Raw genomic sequence first — 23,455 nt, 5'->3', positions numbered from 1 at the left:
GAAGGCGACTGTCACAGAATTGAAATCTTCTAAACCACCAGACAAAACCCACAGACGCTGCAAGACTGCAAGCAGAGCCCAGCGACTCCTCAGCACAGGGAGACGCCAACCCTGGGGCAGCGGCAATTCACTGAAGGGACTCAGAGACCAAAAGTCACGGGGACAGGTGAAAGCTGCCCAACTTCACTAACCGTGGAAAATAAAATTATAACTATGAAATGCTGTAATTATTTCACCTATCAGACTGGCTGCTTTTAAGAAGCTTCCCAGCCTCGGGTATTGGGGGCAGTTTGGGGGAAGGTGGGGGGTGGGTGGGTGTGAACTGGCCCGGATATTTTGGAGGATCTGTTGGTAAAAGAACACCTAGTAGTATAGGGGCCAGTCCTCCTCCACGCCCACCCAACGCATGGCACCCACAGACAAGGGCGCAGGCACCTCACGGCACGGGGGTCAGACAATCTCGGGAACATCACTGGGCACAGGGTGGAGCGGCACTGCCTGGGCTCCGGGGAAGCACGAGGCCAAGCAGAGGGAGAGGAGCGGGTGGGGGGTTCCGTGGGAGGCCTTCATGGGGAAGGGGTGGCAAGGACGAAGGCGCAGGCAGGAATGTACTGGGTGTCCCAGGAACAAGGGGACCCCCAGGTGGAGCTATGGACAAATCAGCATACTACGGAGGAAAAGAGCAAACTGGGGGGAAAATCCCCCCAGACTTCTAACAGGTGTTTCTAAAGACGAGACCAGCCATAAATGAAGAGAGAAAGGTCTGGAAGTTTAATCTTATACACTCACCACAGAAAAACCAGGTGTGGGTTTGGCAGTGAGCAGGTCTGGGCTACTTCTGTACTGCAGTGATCATCACCTAAACACGTCCGTGTCCACTTCCCTCCCGCTGGCCTGAGACATGGAAGCCCCAGCGCCCAGCATGGTGGGGTCTGGGGTCTAAAGGACAAGCTGAGGGAAAGCAAGGGGAGGCCGTGCCGACACGTGGCACAGAGCACAGCTCTGGCTGGAATCCTGCCGTGCCCTCAGCCCCAGGCCCTCCTGCCCCGTGGGTGCCAACTGCCCTGCCCTCCCTGCCGGGCACGACAAGATGGAAGCCAGGTCCTCTGTGGCCCAGATTCAGCCATGTGGCCCTCTGCACCTCAGAGGGTTCTGGGGACCCTGCGTGCCTTGGCACCTCCCCAAGGCCTGTCCATGTTCAAGAGCAGAGTTTAGAGCCCAGGAGGCCATGGGGCAGGTCTCTGCCACTCCCTCCTGACCCTCCCACCCCACATTTGCTAAGCTTTTAAAAAACCTGAAGGGCTTACTGATGTTCACAGTGGCACTTTTCACAATTGCCAAAAGGCAGGAACAATCCATGTGCCCATCAACAGACGAGTGGATAAACATAATGTGGTATACACACGCGATGGAACATTATGTAGCAGTGAGATGAAAGGAACTCCCCAGGCACAACGACATGGATGAGCCTTGAGGACATAATGCTGAGTGAAATAGACACAAAAGGACAGATACTGCATGATTTCCCTATGATGACTCTGGTAAAGGTAATCTCAGAGATTTCACTGTAGAATACAGGGGATCTAGGGGTACACAGAATCTAGAGACAGAGGAAAGGCTACCCAACGGGGCTGAACTTAAATGCGAGGGAACGGACAGAAGTGATGGTAGCTAATTAGTGGGCTCATAAGCAACACTGCCACACTGACGGTGAACATGATTGAAAGGGGTTATACAGAGCCGTGTATCTCACCAAGTGTTCTAGTTTGCTGGCTGCCGGCATGCAACACACCAGAGCAGATTAACTTTCAATAAAAGGGGACTTGTTTCATTAGTTCTTCAGAGGAAAGAACTTTCCATTGAGGTTCTTTCTTACGTGGGAAGGCTCAGGGTGATCTCTGCTGGCCTTCTCTCCAGGCCTCTGGGTTTCAGCAACTTTCCCCAGGGTGATTTCTTTCTGCATCTCCAAAGGCCTGGCCTGAGCTATGAGTGCTGAGATGAGGAATGCTGAGCTGCTTGGGCTGTGCTACGTTGCGCTCTCTCATTTAAGCACCAGCCAGTTAAATCAAACGTCATTCATTGCAGCAGGCCCGCCTCCTAGCCGACTGCAGATATAATCAGCAACAGATGAGGTTCACGTACCATTGGCTCATGTCCACAGCAGTAGAACTAGGCACCTTAACCTAGCCAAGTTGACGCCTGGATCTAACTACCACACCAATGATCACTACAAATATAAATAAGTTTTTGCATGAATTACTTCAAAGGTATACATCTCGTACAAAGAATCAATAACATCGGGGTTTAGAGGGAAAGTGCGATCACATACCACAGCCTGAAGTTAGTGGGAGACTGCAACAGTGCCACAGCACCGCCAGGGGCAATAGTCAGACTGCGGGACAACAGGCAGGAGAGGTTCTGATTTGATATTGAGTGAGGCTGTGTGTTTATCATAAGTTCTTAAGTGCATTGTCTCTTTGCACCAATGAAAACTGTCTAAAATGGAGAGTGCTGCTGATTTGCATACCCATGTGAGGGCACTGTACGACATGGTTTATTTCGGATGCTATCCCTGATGCCCCCTGGATGGAGGGGACCGAAGGTCCAACGACTGATAAGAAGAGTGGCCAACTGTGACATATATATATACACGCTGTGCACCCCAGAAAAGCCACGTTCTCTAATCCTCATTCAGTATGTTGGGTGGGGTCTTTCTGACTGAGTTGTTTCCAAGGAGATGGGTGCCCACCCATTCAAGGTGGGTTGCTTACTGGAGTCCCTTTAGAGGGAACGATTTTGGAGAAAGTTTCGGAGCCCACACAGCCAGAGGCCTTTGAAGACACAGAAGGGAATCACCTGCGGGGGCCTTTTGCAGGGAGAAGCCAGCAGAGCCCGCCACGCGCCTTCCCAGCTGACAGAGGCCGCCCGCATGAACACCATTAGCCCTTTCTTGAATCAAGATATCCTTCTAAGGATGCCTTAGTTTGGACATTTTTATAGCCTTAGAACTGTGAACTTGTCGCTTCATAAATCCCCTCTATAAAAGCTAACCCATTTCTGGTATGCTGCATTCCAGCAGCATTAGCAAACCGAAACAGTAACCCACATCAAACTTTGAAATCTGTTCTGTAACTACTTGTTGAAATGTACTTTGACTATTGCTTTTTTGTTTGTTTATATGTTATATTTCACAACAAAAAACGCTAAAAAAAAAAAAAAAAGAAAGAAAAGAAAGCTGAAGGGAAATTTCTCCTAAATAGGACTGAACAGAGATCACTGTAGGGTCAGGGGTCTCACATGCCCACGCCAAGGAGATGCAGGCTCAGAGGACAGAGGCTGCAACCCCATCCTTGGATGAGGAAGAGGGCAAGTGTCCAGCCACCCCACCCCCACCCCCACCCACGCTGAAGCAAAGGTTCCAGCCATCACAGCAAGTCAAGAAGAAGACATAAAAACAGAGCTTGGGAGCAAGAAGTAAAACTGTCTCATGTTTGAAACTGGCATGAACTAGCATGGGACTTAAGCAAAGTCACAGCATTCAAGATCAATATTTCAAAAACTGGAAAATGAAACTCTTAAAACTCCATCTATGAGAGCATCAAAAGCTATAAGATATAAAATACTTAGCAATAAAATTATCTCCAAACAAACAAACAAAAACCCACGCAGAGCCTCCCTACTGACAGCTAAGTGTTCAGGTGCTGCTGACAGACATTACGGAAAACTTAAGTGAGTGGAGACACACCACGTTCTCGGGTCAGAAGACACCATTTCTCCTGAACCCAACCTCCAGCCAAGGCCACCCCAACCACCATCCTGCTAGGCTTTTCTGTTTATTCGCTTTTAAAGAAACTGACAACACAGTGGTAAAATTTATATGGAAATGGCAAGGACCTGGAATATCCGCAGCCACCTCAGAATCGAGAATGCAGAGGGCTTGGCTACCCAGTGCGAGGACCGGCTCTAAGGCCGCGGCCATCGTGGGGCCGTAAAACCCAGCTACGGGGGCAGGCGCTCAGGTACCGGAGACCCACAGGGAGACGGCAAGGCAGCAGCCCGGGAGGAGAGCGGCCATCCTGCAAGGGCGGGGGGGTCAGAGCAGCCAGGCTAGGGACGAGCCCCCCAGCACTGCCTCCCACATGGACAGACGGCAACTCAAGCAGATCACAGACCCACAGAAGAGCTAAAAGTACAAGGTTTTTAGAAGAAGACACAGGGTAATAGCCTCATGACTTGGGATTAGGCAACCTTTGCTTAAACAGGACACAGGAAAAAACAATAACCACATGAGAAAAAAAGATAAATCAGAACTTCTCAAAATTAAACATCTGAGCAACAGAAAACACCAGGAAAATGAATCAGCAAGCCACAGCCCAGGAGAAAATATTTGCAAAATATATCTACAAAGGACTGGTATCATATAAAGAATCCCCACAGCTCAATAAAGAGCCCAAGGACCCAACGAAAAAAAAAAGGGCAAAACTTGTGGACAGACACTTTACTCAAGACGACAGACAAAAATGCTCCTTTCTTTCATGGCAATGAAAGTGAAAACCACAACGAGAGGCCGCTTCACACTCACCGGATGGCTGAGATTTCAGACACAGTGGCCACATGCCAGCAAAGACCATGGGCAGTCACGGGCGCTCCCAGGCGTTGCTCGTGGGAGGGGAAATGCACAACTGCGTTAAAAAATGTCTGGCAGCTGTGTATAAAGCTAAACATACACCTGCCCTATGACCCAGCATTCCATTCTCAAGTACTTTTAAGAGAAACGAAAACATGTCCACAAAAAGACTGGTGAAGAATGTGCCCGCAGCTTCCCTGTTGGTGGCGGCTGCAGGAATGAGCCCAGGCACATGCAGACAGGAGTGTGGGCACAGACGGGGCACCACCGAGGCCTTCTCTGCAGCCGCGCGCCAGGGTCCATCCCACCTGCTCTGGTCACGTGGTGCCAGGAGCCGCAGAACCAAACCTGGCCCCACGGGGCTGGGGGGCAGCAGTGGATCTGGGGGGCAGGAAGAAGGACCCGTGAGAGGCACTGGCCTGCAGAGGTGCCTGCACATGTCGGAACTAACAAACAGCAGGCTTGAGAGCGTGTCACTGTGTGTAAATTTTTCCTCAAAATAAAAGGAAAAAAGAAAAGAACCACGAACGGTGAACTCTAGCAGAATCATTTGGGACAAAGTGTGCTGACGTCTGTCACCTACTTCGGATGTGTGAGAAGTAGTGTGGGTTGTTGGACAGACAGAGGAGTGGACTGATGAGCAGGCACGCAGGGAAAAAGTCTTGCTATAGATTCTGGGTGGTGGGTACAAGGGCGTTCACTGAGAAAGTCTCCCTGCTTCTCGGCGTGAAATGTCTCCTAATAACACGCCCACAAACACAGCTTGAGAGAAAGTGTAGAGCTGTGTTCCAGTAGCCATGTTTCTTGAACATGATTGTATAATGATATAGCTTTCGCAACGTGACTGTGTGATTGTGAAAATCTTGTGTCTGATGCTCCTTTTATCTATTTTATGGACAGACAAGTAAAACATGTGGATTAAAAATAAATAATAGGGGGATCACATGTTAAAATAAATTTAGTAGATTGAAATGACAGTGATCAATGAAAGGGAGGGGTAAGGGGTATGGTTTGTATGAATTTTTTTCTGTTTTCTTTTTATTTCTTCCTCTGAATTGATGCAAATGTCCTAATAAATGATCATGTCGATGCATATACAACTATGTGATAAAAAAAAAAAAAAGAATGTTCATATTGAATTTTAAAAAAAACAGCTTGAGAGCGGCAGCTACAGCTGTACTCAGAGGACAAGTCAGATCCCACAGGCTTTCATGACCAAACAAGGTGAAGGAAATACACAAGTTGGTAACTCAAAACAAACCCAAGAAAGCAAGAATAGGGAATTCGTAAAACAGAAGCTAGTAAGTTAGAAAACAAAAAAGGAGAATTGATAACTAAATATAAGGATTATATCTTGGAATGAAAGAAACAAAACTCCCTAACTAATCTGTCAGAAAAGGAAGGGAGGAAATGGAAATAAACAATGAGGGAAGACACAAGATATTGAAAAGTGAGACACTAACATACAACCCTTTGTTAACAAACGGTTGAGAGCTGATTAAAGATTATTTTATGGGAAAACCTGAGTAGTAGAAATCAACTAAGGTTCTTAAAAAAAAAAAAGGAAGACTAACCACCATGGAATACAATTTAAAAGTCATGAAAGCACGAGAGCCGAGAAAGCCTCGGTCGGCTGCTCTTCAGTCCACTTTACCAAAGACACTTGGCACAGTTCAACGCTGAGAATGATGAAAAGGAAAATGGATGAGTGAACTACCAAAAGAAACATCCAGAAAGTGACAGAACACAAAATACTAATAATTATGGAAGAAATTAACAAATGTCTCTAAGCACTACCTCTGAAAAACATATTTTCTTTAAAACTTAAAAGGAAAAAGACCATATACATTAAATTAACTTTTAAAAATCAGCAAAACCATAATAAAAAGGTAACAGTAAGAAAAAGATACAAAACAATCTTGACCAGAAAATCCTGAGGTGAAATCAGCAAATATTCCACACGACATATTTTTAAACAGAAGCCAGCTTGCGCCTGTGAAGTCCACCCCAGGGCAAAGGCCTGGTGTCCAATTGGGCAGCTCCCCGGCTCCCTCGCTGGGACAACCAACCAGAGACAGCGGGCGTGGGCAGAGCACCCTGGGGAGGCGGGTGGGGCTGGCCAGGGCAGGCCCCATGGGGGCCCTGGGCCGAGGGAAGCCCCTCCCCAAGGGCAGCGGGAGCCGCCTACCCCAGCCCCCACCAGGCCACCTCCAGCCTGTACCTTTGGGCACTTTCCTGACAAATGTCTGAGGCTCTCCAGAGCTTCTGTTTCTGTAGACATATCAACTGGTATCTACCATATTCAAATTAAAACAGGAAAATGAAAAATGTTGGCTACTAATTCATCTGAACATAACAATGATCACCCCATTTTATGCTAACTAGAGTACTGTTTACAAAGAATCACTGCTTCCCAGGACAGAAATTGGGAACAGTGCCACATGGGATGCTTCGCAGGAAGTGTATGAAGAAAACCCGACCCCCCCCCCCCCAAAAAAAAAAACAAAAAGAAAACCCGACCCCCAGGACAGGATGGGACGCCCAGGCCCCCCGGAGAGGGCCACCCCCTTGGGGCACACACGTGTGTGCGGATGTGCGTGGGAAGGTCCCCAGCACGCAGGCCTGGCCTGAAACCAGGCAGCACTATGCCTGGTGCTTCTGTGTAAGGAGATACTCAGAATAAACACAAAGACCCCCCGCATTTGTAACTAAAATCTAGAACTGTGCCTGCCCATGCAAAAAAATAAAAATAAAAATAAAACTAGAACTGTTTCCTCAGGGAAGCTGAGTGGCCTCAGAGAAGAGGACGCCAGACTTTGGGGAACCCACACTGGGGTCCAGGCAGGGGCCGTCGCCTGCACCGTGGCAGGCTGTGCTGCTGAGCTCTGCTCTCCGCCTGGGCCCCCCGACGACCCACCCCCCACTGCAGGCACCACCAAGGGGTTCCATGGTGGGTCCCTGGCCAGGAGCTACTGCTGCAGCCTGGCTGAGCAGACAGCACTTACTCTGCAGCCACCTCTCGCGTCTCAACTTCAGTTTTTCCTTTTTGGGCAAGATCGCCTTCGCCTCTGCACCTGAGGACAGAGAACAGAGGGCCTGAGTTGAGCATCTCAGATGGCGTTTCTGCCGGGACGGACCAACGCCTGTGGGCCTCTGGCCTGCCCCGCGGTTCTGAGGCTGCTGCCAGCCAACGAGGTGGCTCTGGTTATCCCAGGCCCTGTCCGCCTCGATGGCCCTGAGGGCTGTCTGCGACACAGCCGCTGCAGCCGGGAGGCCACACAATGAACGAGGGACGATGGGCACAAGCCTGCAAAGACAGAGAGGCGGTGGGCAGCGGTATCCCACAGGGGCCTGGTTCCTCCTGAGTCCACACATCCGGGATTCGGGATGGCCGTCCACCAGCTCTGCAATGCCTTGCTGCATCGTGCAGCCACAGCTACTGGCCAAGTGAAGGCCCTCAGCCACACCCTGTGTCCTCGTCCCTCCCTGTCCTTGCCAGCCATCAGCACACTCAGCTCTTATTTCCAGGGGCTGCCCTCAACCTCCACAGAGCCCCAGTGGGTCCCATTCTGTGGTCCAGGTGGGCCACCCTGGGCCCTTCGTCCATTCCCTGTGGTCTCTAGGAGCCTCCTTTTCCTGGCTGACGAATGGAATGTGGGGCCCACGGGAAGGAAGCATCTGGAATGTAATGCAACATCCACACTTGGATCACACTGAGCCTGAAGCCCAGCAGGTGGCCTCAGTGGGCCCTGCAGGGTTGGAAAGCGTGGAGGGGCCGTATGTGTCGCAGGCCGTGGCTGGAGGAACAGCTGTTCTGAAGAACACAGGGGAGGAAGGTGCTTTGCCCACACCACTGTTTGCCCTGTGCAAGACTCCACAACCAGTGACGGGGGGTTCCCAGGCAGTGGTAAGAGGACAACTAAAAAACCCTGACCCGGCCAAGATTCCCACCCTGACTGCGAGGAAAGGGGTGCGGTCATGTCTGAGACACAGGATACACAGCCCCTGTTGGGGGGGGCGGTCAATCAAGGGAGGCCAAGTGGCCCGTGTGGCCTTCTCACACAGACAACGACCAGCTGGCCTGCTTCCTGGACCTTGGCCACAGCTATGACCTCACCAACAGCCAATCGGGAGTCTGGAACCAAGCGTCATCTAGGGCTTGGCTGCAGGGAGCAGGGACGCCAGCCTCAAGGGCACTGCAGAGGGGGATAAGCCAGGGCCACGGGGCTACCTCTGAACTCCCTCACCATCAGCACTGCCCACCTGCCCCCATGCAGACTGGCTTCCCGCCAGGCTTACCTGGGAGTCAGGGACCTGGGGCCATGACAGCCTGGGGCCCTCTCACACAAGAGACGAGTGGTACAGACAGGACTGCCCCCAGAACACACACCACAGCTGGGGCAAGGGGCTCAGTGGGTGGGGACCCCTGATGCTGGCAGCAACCCCAGCCTCCTGGCTCAGGCTGGCTGGGAGCTCTGCAGCACCAATCTCCACAATGAGATGGCAAGGCAGGTGCACCTGTGCCAGAGAACCCCAGATTCCCTGACGGGGCGGCTGTGGCCCTCGACGTGCCACCATGACACGGCTGGCAGGGACTCAGCTCTGCAGGCCTCCACATGGCCCCACAAGCAGCTCACTGCACAGCCCCAGGGATACTGTGTGCGGAGATGGCAGCGCAAGCACGTCCTGGACCAGGCAGTGCACACTCTCGCTTTCGGGGTGTCCTTGCAGCACTCCAGAGAGTCCGTGCAATAGAGTCCACAAGTCCACAGCCCCACCAGGCCCACGGCCCACGGCCCACCCAGGCCCCCGAGCTGCAGCCAGCTTGGCATCAGCCCCAGGCCCCTGCCCTGTTGTCTCTGGAGCTGCTCCTGGGAGGCCGGCTACCCCATTACTTTCCCACCTAATTTAGAGAACTTGTGCTTTCCTCCTCATCCTCAAACATATTACCCAATAGTCTGTCATGTTCCTTGTACTTCTCAAATAAATCAACTCTTGGATTTACTCAGATTTCTATGACCTTTCATTGTTTTCTAGACTTTAAGTTATTTTGCCTTTATTTCTGCCTTGCTTTCTTTGGGTTCCTTCAGTCCCTTCTGACTCCTGGGGCTACACCCGAGCCCGCTGCCTGCCCCTTCCTCCCGAGAGCCCACCGTGCTGTGCTCCGGAGACCCTCCAGTCATGAAGGGCTAAGACCATCTCAGCGGGATCTCCACGTGTGGGCTCGGGGTAGCTCTTGCCAAGTCCCATGGGCAGCAGGGGTTCTGAAATGTTACTTTTCAGGGCACTGTCTGAGGCACATCAGGTTTTTTGAATGCATGCTCTCACTTGGACCTGACAGCGACCGTGGGGCTGACCAAGCCCTGGAGGATGCAAAGTGAGCACACGAGGCTCTGGACGGTTGACTCCTTGCTGGCTGTGGCCGTCTCCACCCGTGCCTGTCCAGTGACAACTCCCTGGCTCCCTCTGGCCGTTCTGTTCAAACTGATGCCTCCACTCAGCTGCTCCATGGCCTTCTTCATTCCCCACTGAGGTGCGAGCTCCTGTAGCCCAAGTACAGGCTCTGCCTGTCTTGCTCACGCAGGGCCTGGGGGAAGGGAGGGAGGGGCAGCAGAGGGTGGGTTTAGGCAGCGCGTACTTGGCACACAGATGTTCTGACGGTCCTGCTCTCCTCTTCAGGGACCCCAACGGCTGTCATTCCTTCTATAACCTCACTCAGTGTTCTACTAACTGTGCTCAATCCCCAGCGGCTCCTCAAGTCTCCCAAGGTGGTGACGCATTCTACACCCTTAAGTGAGCTGAGCTTCTGCAGTAACATCATCACTCTCCATCTCTGCTCTCCGGGCTCTGCCATCCTACTCTTCCCAGAGCTCCTGCTGCAAAAGCTGTACATTGTTCTTCTGCCCTAGAGCACTGGCCATCCCTTTTCCTCGCTCTGTGGCACAGCATGTCTGGGGAGGGCCTGTGCTGGCCTCCTGCTGGCCAGGCTCCAACACCTTCTGACCTCGGAGCATCTCATACGACCTCATGGTGCCTCCAGATACAAGCACAGAGGTTTCAGCAATGCTCCCCTGAAGTCCGCCTGAGATGAGAACAGAGCAGAGTCTACCGTTTTGAATGAGGCTGTCCGAGTGGCATGGCCCTGCTTGGACCAAGGTGGGGTGAAGAAGCACCTTGGGGCACCAGCTGGGGGTGGGTACACAGCCTCCCTCCCGGTCGCTCCTCTGCCCAAGCGCCAACAGCACACTTCCTGACAAAGTGGCAAGTCCAACCTTTCCGGCCGGGCCTGCCTACAGGCCACCCCTCCTCCAACCTCGCTGTTCCAAGGCATGGTTGTGGGATTTGACCCTCACACTAAGTTACCTCCAAACAACTCTGTCTTTCCAGAAGCTTCCCCCCAGGTTCTGTCCCTCTGGCTCCTCACTCAGCCTTCTGCATGCTGTCCCAGGGTTATGGGGGCAACTTGTTAAAGAAAATACACTTCTTATTTACCTTGGGGCAGGGGTCAAGAAGTTGTGGCCTCCACCATGGTGAGACGCCCCCACTCCAGGAAAGCAGAGCCCGAGGAAGGCAAGGGAGAGGCAGACCCTCTGCTCTGAGCCCTGGGACAAACCACTGGCCTCTCCCCCTGCTGGACCTCATACCCCCAGACCTGCAGGCACAGGAGCTGCCAACAACCTCTCCCTGTGCTTGGCGCCCCTGGGCCGGAACTAGCCGCCAGGGAAGCGGTGAGTCACCCAAGCAGGAGAGGGTGAGTCAGCCACAGGGCTGCAGGGCTGACACCGAGAGGAGGGAGGGTGTCCTTGGTGTCTGGCAAGCTCCTGGCAGGCCGTGCCTTCCCTCGCTCAGCAAACACACTGGTTGGGGAACCAGCAATGGCCTACTTCATTACACTAAAATAAAACCCGCCCCCTCCCGCTCCTGGGGCAGCACTGCGCTGCTGGCTGCATCTGAGTATCTCAGCCACCTCACAGAGGCGAGCAGGGGAGGGGCCAGGCCACATGACAGACCCAGGTCCTGGCCTGAGATACTGAGACCCACCTAGGGACAACTCAGGAAGGGACCAGAGAGTCCCTGCAGGAGGGAACTGAGTGTGCCCAGCTCTGAATGCGGACACACGCACGTGCTGCACCTGTGCAGGGCATGGCTGGCCGAGGCCTGGTGCTGCAGCCACCCACGGACCCCTGTCCCTTCTGTCCTCCAAGGAAGGCCTGCCTCTGCCCTGCCCACCCCCAGCCAGCCGGGCTCCATCACACCCCAACAAGGGTCACCCCACTCACCCTAACCCTTAACCCCCAGACCCACAAGCACAGGTTCACCCCACTCACCCTAACTCCCCCATATGCCCTACATGGCCCCCGACCGCCCCCCCAGGCCCCTTTAAGGGGCAGGACCTCGTCATATGCCCAGTCGCGTGGGAAGCCGGGGGACCTTCCTCAGGAACACGCTGAAGGCCGTGAGCGCAGGAGGCCGAGCCCAGCACTCCACTGCCACGGACCTCAAGGGGCCTCTGGTCCAGCTCTTCATTTCCAAAGTTCCCTCATACACGGAAAAACGGACAAACAAGTGCAGTGAACACACAGGGTCTGCACTCGGTGCGCCCATCCCCAGCACCTCGCCGGCTGGCATCATCTGCTGTCCCCTGGCACCCCCAGCCCGAGGACAGGCACTGTGTTACCTGCTTAGGCCCAGCCACGCCAGGACCCCCAGCCGCCAGCCAGCTCACACTCGGTCCATGCTCACACCGCCTCAGATCTCAGAAACACGTTTTAAAATCTTTTCAATCCAGGATCTCCAGAGGCTCAGGCACCGCCCTGTCTCCTTTCTCTAGAAGAAGCCCCGGTTCTGTCCTGCGGCCCTGACTTGTGAGGCCAGGCCCACGTTCTGGGCCACTGGACAGAGACCACGAGCTGCACACGGATGGGGCTCCTGGGCGTGCACAGGGCTGGGCATGGCGGGCAACGCATGGCCGTGGGGACTCCCCTCTCTGAGCGGGTCTGCCTCTCAGACCGGGATGTACAGGCTGGGGCTGGCACGAGGGGGCTACCCTGGGCTACCCAGCCCCCACCATGGTGCCGACGCAGGCAGAGTCACGGAATAGAGTGCGGGTGGCATGGGCAGACGTGGTGTGGACCGGAGGGGACCCCTGCCACCCCCTGGACTCGGGCGGTCAGAGATCGGCTGCAGGCATGCTCTCCAGTCCCCATCCGTGAAGGTCTTGCCCGAGCGAGCCCTGCACAAGGCCAAGGCCGCATATTCTGGTGAGCAGGGAGGTGCATCCAGAGGGGCTGCGGCATGAGGGAACATACGTCAAAGGAACAGAAAAGGCCAACTGGCTCAGGAGGCAGGAGTGGCCAGGTGATGCCAGGGCGCTGGTCCAGGGGTCCCCGCCTTGTGTCCACCTACTCAGAACACGCTCTGAGAGAGGCGCCCTCCTCCGCGTGCGTCTAAAAGGAACAGAGGAGGCAAGTGGTGTCCAGAGAGCGGGAGTGACCCCATAGAGCTGCTGGAGACTTCATTTCCAGAGTGTAGAGCCTAAGCAAGCCACGCCTCCCCAGGGAGTTTAATCTGGGATCCCTGGATACTGCAGGCTCGTGTTTAAAGCCCCCGAGGGCTGGCGTGCCAGAGGCGATCTGGTCCCTCACCAAGGCGGAGGGCTAGCCATGCTCAGGTGTGCAGGGTGGGGTGGCAGACGAGGTCTGGGTGAACAGAAGAGGCAGCAAGGTGAGGCGAGGCCAGCCCAGGGGCCAGGGCAAGCCCTCAGGACACCCTGACACTGTGCCTCACACCTCTACACCCCCGCTGGGCACTGACTGTACCCCCAGTGCATGTGAGGGGCAGGGTGAGGAGAGCCTTAGGGAAGCCCTGCATGGGATGAGAGGCTGTTGGGGGAGAAGGGATCTATCTACCAAGGACTCAGGACAGGGACCCCAGGGTAGCACCTGACGTCGCCCCACCGCTCCTGCCTCCTGTGCCAGCTTGCTTTTCTGTTTCTGCATCCAGTGTGGGGTGCACAGAGGGGGGATCAGGCTATCGGGGCAGTGACAGGGACCACCACCAGGCTTTGGAAGCTCCCCAGTGTCACTGATGGACGAGCTCAGTGCTGCAGGGGCCGTGGTGCGGGAGGGCGGGGCTAGCTGCCACCCGGGCGTCCTACACCGTGCCCCTACCCTGTGGGTTTCAGCTGTCCCAATCCCACTCCCCCAACCGCTGCCCCTGAACCAGGGATAAGGTGACGCCCTGAAGCAAGAACTCAGAGCCCCGGTCAGCCGGAGGTGGGGAGGCTGAGGGTGTCGGGGCACAGCCAGGGCACGGGTGGCTGAGGGGAGCCAAGGATGCCCCCCGCCCCTCAACCGAGATGGCAGCACTCCACCGCCCTCCTGCCCGCCTCTCAGGCTACGGTTTCTCCTCGGCATCCCTAGCTTTTTTGTGCAGTCACATGCAGGTCTGCATCCATACGACGCCTTCTGTCACAGCTTTCTCTCTGCGGTGAGTGGACCACGCCCACCCTACCCCAGCCAGCTCCAGCCACTTTCTCCAGCACTCGAGACTTCCACTGAGAGTCGGGGCAATGTCCACACTCCAACTCCAGCTTCTAGACGACCTGCCCAGGCCGGGGCCTGCTTTTCTCACCAGGCCCATTTTCTTCAGAAAATCAGGGTGCCCCAAAGAGAAGCACAGCTTTCAGCTCCTTCCTTCTGAGAGGTCAAGGTGAGAGAAAAGATGGGGGCGTAGGGGGACAAGGAGGTGGGGTGGGGGTCACTGGATATGTGGGGACAGGAGGCAGGGCAGGGGCAAGCAGACAGGACGGCGACCGTGGGGGTGGGGGAGGGGATGAGGAGACAGGGTGTGGGGGAGTCGTGGGGCATGGAGGAAGCAAGGCAGGGAGGCTGGTCTGGGGCCTGTCGACTCCAGCATCCCTAAGAGAAGGACAGGATGCAAACTAGGGCATCGTGATCTCAAATTCCCTGTGATGTGAAGAGCTAAAGGAAGTGTCTGCTGTGCAGCAAGAAGGCTCGTGGAACTGACCTTCCAGACACTCAATGGGGCCAAGGCCCCTGCTGAACTCCATCGTCTCTCTGTGAAAAGGGGACACACGTGAGGATAAAACAAACCTCCGCTCTTCATTCCAATAAAGGGGGCCTCCTGTAACAGAACTGAAAATATACAGCTTACTAAAGGAAGCTACCTTTTACTTGCTATGACCGTATTTCTGGATTTAGTGAAGGCTCCACCTCCCCGCCATCGCCAGCCAGGGGCCCTCAAAGGAGGGAACCCAGGCACGCAGGTGGCCCGAGGGCGCCAGCCGGCAAGCACAGGGCCTGGCCCACACAATGTGTGTGACCTGCTTTACTGTGGGGGTCGAGAACTAAAGCCCAATGTCTCTGCAGTAGATAGTGGGAGAGAATTGAGAGGCAAGATATAAACCCACAGGTCCATGGTCAGGTGATTTTCAACAAGGGGGTTAAGGCCACTCAATGGGTAAAAAAATCACCTGTTTAATAAATGGTGCTGGGACATCCACAGGCGAAAGAATGAGGCTGGACCTTACACCACAGGCAAAAATGTCCTCAAAATGGACCAGACATCTAAATGTAAGAGCTAAAACTGTAAAACTCTTAGATGAAAGCATAGCTGTAACCCTACATGGACTTTAACTAGACAACAGTTTATTTTAAATGACACCAAAAGCCTGAGCAACAAAAAAAGTAAATAAAAATGTAAAAGTTCTGTGTAAAGGCCACTATTAAGAGAGTGAAAAGACAATGCACAGAATGGGAAAAGATATTTGCAATTCCTATTTCTGAAAAAATCTAGCATCCAGAATTGTGCCAGTATGAAACTGTCGTGTACCTCCAGAAACACCATGTTCTTTAATCTTCATGCAACATTGCTGGGTGGGACCTTTTGATTAGGTGGTTTCCATGGAGATGTGTCTCCATCCATTCAAGGGGGGCGGGGTCACTTAGTGGAGTTCTTTATGAGAGAACAATTCCGGAGAAAGCTTCAGAGCCAACCTGAGACCTAGATATTTGGAGATGCATAAAGAAAATGCCCCTGGGGAATCCTTGTTAGATGAGAAGCCAGGAGGGAAAGCTAGCAGACATCGCCACATGCCTTCCCAGCTGACAGGGCTGCTCCAGACCCACCGGCCTTTCCTGAGTAAAGGGAGCCTCTTATTGATGCCTTCATTCGACATTTTCATAGCCTTAGAACTGCAAACTTGCAACCTAATAAATTCCCTTTTTAAAAGCCATTTCATTTCTGGTATGCTGCATTCCAGAAGCTTTAACAAACTAAAACAATAAAGAACTAAGAGACAATTATAAAAAGACAAAGCAATTTAAAAATGGGCAAAGAATTTGAACACACACGTCTCCCAAGAACACACAGAGGACCAGCAGGCACAGAAGAAGATGCTCAGCGACATTAGCAAAGAGGGGAACGCAAATCAAACCATGATGAGACAGCACCTCACACCCAGCAGGAAGGCTGTAATAAAAACTGGAAATCAAGTATTGACCAGGATGTGGAGAACCAGAACCCTCATGCATTGCAGACGTGACTGTGAAATGGTGTGGTGACTCTGGAAAACAGCTCGACAACTCCTCAAAACATTAAACACACAATTATTGTAGGACGCAGCAACTGTACTCCTAGGTGTACACCCAAGAGAACTGAAAACAGGTATCCACACAGAAACCTGTGAGTGTATGCTCACAGCAGCATCATGGACAATAGCCGAGAGGTGGAAACCACCCAAACGCCCATCAATTCTTACTGGGTAAACACACGTGTCCATCCATGCAATGGAGCATTATTCAGCCATAAAACGAAATGCAGTTCTGACGCATTTCCAGCACGGATGAACCCTAAAAACCATGGGCTCAGTGAAAGAAGCCAAACAAAAGGCCGCACATGCTGGATTCCACTCTTATAAACATCCAGAAGAGGCAGGCCCATGAGACAGAAGGCAGAAGACGGTTGCCAGGGGTCCTGGAATAAGACATGACAGTTGCAAGACATCAGGGTATACTTTTTAGTATACTTTTAGCCCTGAATCGTACATGTTAAAATAGTTAAAATGGTGAACTTTATCTCAATTTTTAAAAAAGGAAAGAAAAATGAAAGCAGTTATAGGATTGGCCATTTTGGGGAAAAGATAAAGCTGGAATCCTCCACTGCACTCCATGTGCCAAGAAAAGATCTCAATGGATTAAATGCAAAAATAAAAAACAAAACCATAAAAATACTATAAAAATACAGAAAAGTAGACAACTAATTTAAGTAGATCACTAGGAAACAACTTGACTATAAATTTAAAACCTCTGTAGTTAAAAAAAAACTGTATGAACATATTCAAAAGGAACTACCAACATGAGGGAAACATCTGCAGCATGCATAACAAAAACAGCTGGCTTCCTTCCTAAATAAACAGCCCTTTCAAACCAATAAGAAAAAGACTAACTCCCAGTAGTGAAGCAGGAGAGCACAAATGGGCAGCTTACCAGGAAATGATGGCTCCTGAACCGGTTAGGAAGGTGTCAAGCCCATTTGAGAGTCCAGACAACTGGCTCACCTCTCGGGCCCAGGAGGCAGTGCAGGCGGGGGCTCGCGCACAGGGCTGGGCTGGTCCTGTCCTCAGCGGGCACTGGCCAGCCAGGCAGGACCCACTGAGCCGGCCTCGCAGGCAGGAAGGACCCACGCTCCCCTTCTTCCCAAACGGCAGGCTTCTCCTGTGTCCAGAACACGCAGTCCCAGCGCAAGCTGTGCCCAGGCTCGGCGGTTCCTGCCGCAGGCCTTGCCGGTGCTACTGCGCTGCAGGACGCTGGGGGCTGCAGTCCGCAGCAGGTCGCTTTAGCCAGTGAGTTTTGACTCCCGGTAGATTGCAAACCTCACAGGGTCTGGAGGAGGACGGTGGCACTGCGCGAAAGTCCTCATAAGATGCCAGGGTGCTGGGCCGCGATGACCCACCCAAGGACACGTGGGTCTGTCTGTTGCCTGCCTTCACTGCCCAGGGGCCTCCGCCCCTGCACGCCCACCACGCGCACACTTTCACGGGGTTTTTCCTGTTGGCTGAATGGAAAGACCCAGAGGGAACCGTAAGGAGGCCCCTCCCAGGAGTCTGCAGGGCCACCCCACCCCCACCTCCATGTGCAGCCCTCGCCAACACCCCCAAGCCCGTGCAGCACTGCAAAGGACATGCCCAAGACCCGGAGCCGGCCAGCAGCCCCCTGCCAGGCCCAGCTGAAGACCGACCGCCTGAATGCTCCAGAGAGCCCCAAATTCATGCCTCCTGCCCGAGCATCCTCACGTGGGTTTGGAGAACAGCCAGTCTCACTGCCCAGGGGGAGGCATGGCAGAAATCCCAGCACCAAAAAACGAGACTGAGATGGCACATTTCAGACGCTGTATCCCAGGGCCCCCGGCTTCTCCCCCACATGCCCCGCGGTTTCCATTTGAAAACCGTGAGCCCATGATCTCTCCAGGGCCCAAGCCGGCCTCAGCCCCCACTGCTGATGACGAGCTGTGGGTGACGAGCAGACGGCCTGGCAGGGTGCTGCCAGCTCGGGCTCCACAAACAGCAGAAATATGCGAGAGCCTTAAATAGCTCCCAGCACTGCACCTCCACCCAGTCCCCAGGCCAGGTTAGAAATAGCAGCTCACATGCTCAACTGACCGCTCCCCCAGCCCTCTCTGAGCAGGAGGGGGTCAAAGCACAGAAGAGCACGCGCCCAAGTAGCAGCACCCCAAACAAGGGAGTGACCCCAAATGTCCAGCTCAGTAGCAAGATCACTATTGTGGCACATCGTTTTAAAGACGGCATCATCCACCTCTGGGAGGAAGGTGCTGGAGTGACCAATAACAGATCTTATGTGGGCGAGGGGACAGCAGGCTCTGGGAGCCCCCCGGTCTGGTCATTGAGGTTTAGTGCTCGTGTGGGTCACGACCCCTGTGAGAGGCATTTCAGGGGAGGTACACGGGAACATCCTCACCGCCAGCAGCACTGATGGGGCCCTGGCCCCCCACACGCAGCTCTCCACCAACACGTCCAGCTCCCATCCCCCCGATGCCATCACCCCCACCCAACTCCCTCACCCCTGGCCCCCTGCACCAGTACCTGCCCCCACAAGACCCGCCTCCAACACCCAGCTCCCCCTGACAGCCAGCTCCTCCTGACCCCCAAAGGCCCCTCTCCACGGGCTGTCTCCTTGACCAGCCTTTCCTTGCCACCAGAGTAAGAAATGCACGGCCATCTTCAGCCATGTCTGGCACATGGACATTTGGGCCTCTGTCCGGGGCACCCCACCCTACCAAGACCCACCCCCCACATCCAGCAACAACAGCTGCTGGAAGGCCAGGCAGCCCACCCCCAGACTGGACATGGCCCACAACCGCTCCCTGTGGGGCCATGCTGAAAGGCCATCTCCCGTGGGTGCCCAGAACTCCACCCCCGCTGCCAGGAGGACAGGAAGGCCGAGGGGGACCTTGTCTCCCACTGGGACTCCACTTTAGGAGAGCAGCTCCACACGGCTTACTCCCTCGCTCACTCTGCTGTAGCTGTGGGGTGAGGAGGACATGAGTAAGGACACGCTCTCCACGGCTTCTGCCTTGACCCTGATTTCAGAGCTGCAAAAGAGGGAGGATTCTTACAAACAGCTATGTTTAATACCCCCAAGTAGTGTCCCCCCAGCCGACTCAGAAGCCACCTCATGACAGGCAGGACAGGAATCTGGTACCCGCCCTTACCCATCCTCGGCTTGACCAGGAAAGGAGCAAGCTTTGCAGTCCTGTGGGCATCCACCCTGTGCCCACACACAGCCAGGCCCCTCACCACCTGCCCAGGGCCACCTGAGCCACACATGAGGAGGCCGGCCTCTCACAGGCAGACTCTGCACACACGTACAGCTGCCAGGGCTCGGGGAGAGCACGTGCCCCCCCACATGTCACCAATCTGCCGCTTCTAGAACACTCTGTAGCCCCTGCTGGGAGTGCCGGGAGAAGCCCAGGAAGCACCGTCTGGTCCTGCAGAGGGGGAGGCACACAGCAAACATCACCATGGCGACACAGTTAGGGCACTGGGCCCAAGGGCTTGGTCCTGCCACCTGCCAGTGGCACAGCCCTCCAGGCCCTGGAGCTGTCGTCATCTTAAAGCTGAAGGCCACCCACCCAGGCCTGGCCTTGCTTTCTGCTCCCCCAGCACCTACACACACACACGCACACAAACACACACTCACACTTCCTGAAGGTGGAGCCTTACCAGGGCACTGGGTCTCCTAACAGGGGCCTCTTCCTAGGATGGAGCCGTGTCACCTGCCGTGGGAGAACAAACGAACACAAAGGGGTATGGGCCACCCCACCTCATGGGCTCCCAGAGGCACAGCATAAAGCAAGAGCCACGCCGAGGGTTGGGGGGAAGCAGGGGGTGCTCGGGGCCATGGGCTTCACTCTCCGCAGCAAGGACCGGCGACAGGCTTGGGCCTACTGGGGAGGGGTCACAGATGAGACCCCCAGAACCAAGTGCAAGGTCAGAGGCGGCTGGGGGCAGCGAAAAATATCTTCTTGTGTGCTGCGGGCTTCTTTTTTGTACACTGCTCATCTAACTACAAAATAAATTCACAAATACACACACACACACACATACACACACACAGAGCGGCCCGCACTAAGGACGTGCTTCCCGCCAGCGGGAGGCTGGCCTGGGGACTATGTGGCGTGCCTGTTCCCTGGAACTGCACGTGTCTGGTGTAAGCCCTGTGCCCCTTCTCCGGCCTGTCTGCTCCCAAGTACGGCAGGGCCACGGCTACATCCCAGACCCTCCAGGTAAGCTGAAGATCATGCATTATGGTGAATCCCATCACTTAATACGTATTTCTTATACAAACTTACCTATCACACGTTTTCTATAAATAAGGCAAATAAACACTCCAGCAACAATAAGTAAACAAAATTAATCACAGAAATAATTTTAAAAACTTTTAGTACTCTGTCTTTATTTTTTTGCTTGCCATTACATACAAGTGAATCTGTGTGGGCTGAATTCGTGTGAAACAAGGTCCTACTGCACACTTTGGCTGGAAGGGTCTCCACCTGACCCCAGGAAAGAAGCCGCCTCACTGCCCGTGGGCTGCCACGTGTGGGACAGCTGGGCAGGACCAGAGGCAGCCTACCCGGGGGCCGCGCAGCAATGCCACCTGCTCCTGTCCCAGCCACTGGCCCACCAGGACCAGGACAGTCTCTAGCTGTCCCCTACAAACCCGTCCTCCTTCCAGGCCCCCCACCTGCCCCAGCTAGGGGCTGGGGTGCCCAGACCTCCTGAGCCACAGGACAGGCAGGGGCCTCGCCCCAGGTGCCGGTCAAGATATGCGGGGCAGTGTCTGCAATCCTCTGTAGAGAATGAAGGCAGAGCTGGGGGCAGGCAAGGCTGAGCAGCACCACGTCCAGACACCACGCGTGGTTCTATTTCTGAACCAGCCTGAGGTGAGGCGCAGTGGCCTCTGGAGCCGACACGTCATCACTAATCCGAGCAGACAGACTAAGGAGGTCACTGGGCAGCTGCTGTCACCAAGGACGAGGACCCAGGCTGCCTACCAGGATGCAGAACCGGGCCAATCGAGAGCTGAGAGGAGCACAGGGCAGGGCTAGGGCAGCTGGAACCTCAAGATACGTTCCCGCCGGCAGAGAAGGGCCAGTCCTGACCAGCCTCAGGCCAGACCACTGATCCTGGCACCTGTAAGCCAAGGGCCTGCCCTTCAGGGCAATGCCGGAGACAGGGCCCAGGCTCCAGGCCACGGAGCCCCACTCCCGAGGTACCAGAGCCAGCCAAGAGCACATCCACGCTGGTCTCACACAGCGCCTCCCCCGCAGGGCCCGGGACCCCACTCTCCTCGGGACTCTCCAAGGAACAGGTGGAAGAAAACATGTGTCTTACTGGCCACACAGCCGTGGGGTGGCTGAGAGTTTAGACATGGCGATACGGTCTCTTTTTTCTGAGATTTGTACGCAGACATAAAAGCATCCACATTAAAGAAAAACAGATGATCATCCAAAGAACTCAACTCCCTGTGGTCTTTTCTTTTCTATTAAGCATTCAACTCGTCATCCTGAGAAAGCAGGTCCATGCTATGCCTCCCTAACGCAAGGCTGGGTCTGAAAGGAGCCTCGGGGTACAGGACAGTCAAGGTCTCAGCTTGCAGAGAGCAGAGACCCAGAACAGGTCACAAAGGACAGGTGGAGGGGGGTGGACAGCACCATGGCAGGGTGTTTGTTCAAGAAAGAGACATTCAGCTGTGGGGCTGCTAAATGGGCCCCCACGACTCCAAATCCAGGCACCCCAGGAGGTGGCTGGGCAAGTAGGACACAGGTCACTGTAAAGGAAAGAGCAGGTGTTAGGGCTGGAGGACAGCAACTGATAGCTGGGGGCTGGAATAGACTTGAGAGGGGGGAGGGGAAGAGGAAGGAAGAGAGGGGGATGAGGAGGGGAGGGTCAGTGGAGGAGGGAGGGGGCAGGAGAAGGCTGTTCCTGAAGGGCTGCCAGGGCTGCCCCCCGTGTCACCCACACAGGCCTACCAGGGCCATGGGGCCTCTACCGCCCCTGAAGTAATCACCCTCCCCACCTCTCAGGGCCTGACCCAGAGATTCAAGTCCAAACACTGCAACTCCTGGGGGGCGAGGGTGGGGGTTCAAATGCCCTAAGTGGAGCACAGGGCTCTCAGGTGGGGATCCAAGCACCAGCTGCACAAGTGCTTCCCTGGGAGGGGCTCTCAGCTTCTCACAGGTCCAGGGCACCCAGGTGACGCAAGGGGGCTGCTGGGCCAAGACCTGGGGGTCAGGCAGGCGATGTCACCCCCCCACCACGGCTAGGCTCAGAGGACTGTCACACACACAGGACAGATGTGTGGACGCGATACCCACCGAGGTCCTCTGCAGCTTCACACACAGCCCATTTCATGCAGGTGGCTCCGAGCTGGCAGGTTGGTGGGCCCTATGCAGGTGAATCAGGGCATCTGACTGTCCAGGGAGCCAGCTCTGCAGCTCGGCCCTTGCCAGGCCCTCCTCGGGATAAGCACCGCAGGACCTTTCGAACACAGCAGTCCCTCACAGCACCAAGGAGGCAGGGCCACCCTTTCCACAGGGGTGGGGTCTACAGTTCACAGGATGCCCTGGACAAACAGCTGATCCCAACCCCAGAGAGCCCAAGTCCCCCTCCACCCCAGGCCCCTGCGAGGCGGCCAGCCTCCAGCACCACTTTGCCACTGTCCTCCTCAGGCCAGCCACATGGACCCTCCAGCAACATCCAAGCCTGAGCTCAGGAGGACGTGGTGAAGCCCAGGCCAGCACTGTGTGGCCTGTGGCCCTTCCACCCGAGGCCGGGAGCCCAGCCCCAGGCCACCAGCAGCTCCTGAGTCTACCCAGTGGGATGCCAGGGCCCCCATTCTGAGCTAATGAGACACAAAACAAGGAGGTGCAAGGACCATTCAGTGGACGAATTCGCCTGGCATGTAGGAGATCTGGATTCGATTCCCAGCCTGGGTACCTCCCTGCCCTCCCCCCAAATTCAACAAATGGTGTTTCAATAATGGGACAGTCACATGGAAAAAGAATGAAAGGTGACCCCTACCATACAGCATCCAAACAAGATGTGCCCGCACCCCGGGGCCTCCACTCTGTCACTCCAACTTCCCTGCTGCACTAGGCTGATTTCCTGGGGGGCTTCTCGTGCGCAGCTGCCCTCCCTGGGCAACTCCTGACTCACAGGCAAGGATGGGGCAGGAAGGACCCTCTGCCTGCAGTGCAGGGGCTGCTGCCGGGTGTCCGGGTCTTGGG

At 54.8% G+C, this 23,455-nt stretch overlaps 1 protein-coding gene across 2 annotated transcripts in view; it reads right to left on the bottom strand.

Moving 5' to 3' along the window:
• SLX9 (SLX9 ribosome biogenesis factor) overlaps positions 1-23,455 on the bottom strand; it is a 50,647-nt gene that overhangs the window by 7,475 nt on the left and 19,717 nt on the right. Inside the window, exon 3 of one of the 2 annotated variants that reach the window (XM_077119183.1) lies at positions 7,633-7,701. The exons of the other annotated variant lie outside the window; for it this stretch is intronic. Coding sequence (XP_076975298.1) covers positions 7,633-7,701 — 69 coding nt within the window. The remainder of the gene's footprint in view (positions 1-7,632; positions 7,702-23,455) is intronic. 2 annotated transcript variants of the gene reach the window in all.

Source organism: Tamandua tetradactyla, chromosome 10 (genome assembly GCF_023851605.1).
Source record: "Tamandua tetradactyla isolate mTamTet1 chromosome 10, mTamTet1.pri, whole genome shotgun sequence".
Classification (NCBI taxonomy): Eukaryota; Metazoa; Chordata; class Mammalia; order Pilosa; family Myrmecophagidae; genus Tamandua; species Tamandua tetradactyla.
Note: the sequence above shows the minus strand (reverse complement) of the source record. Positions and strands in the feature narration are given on the sequence as shown.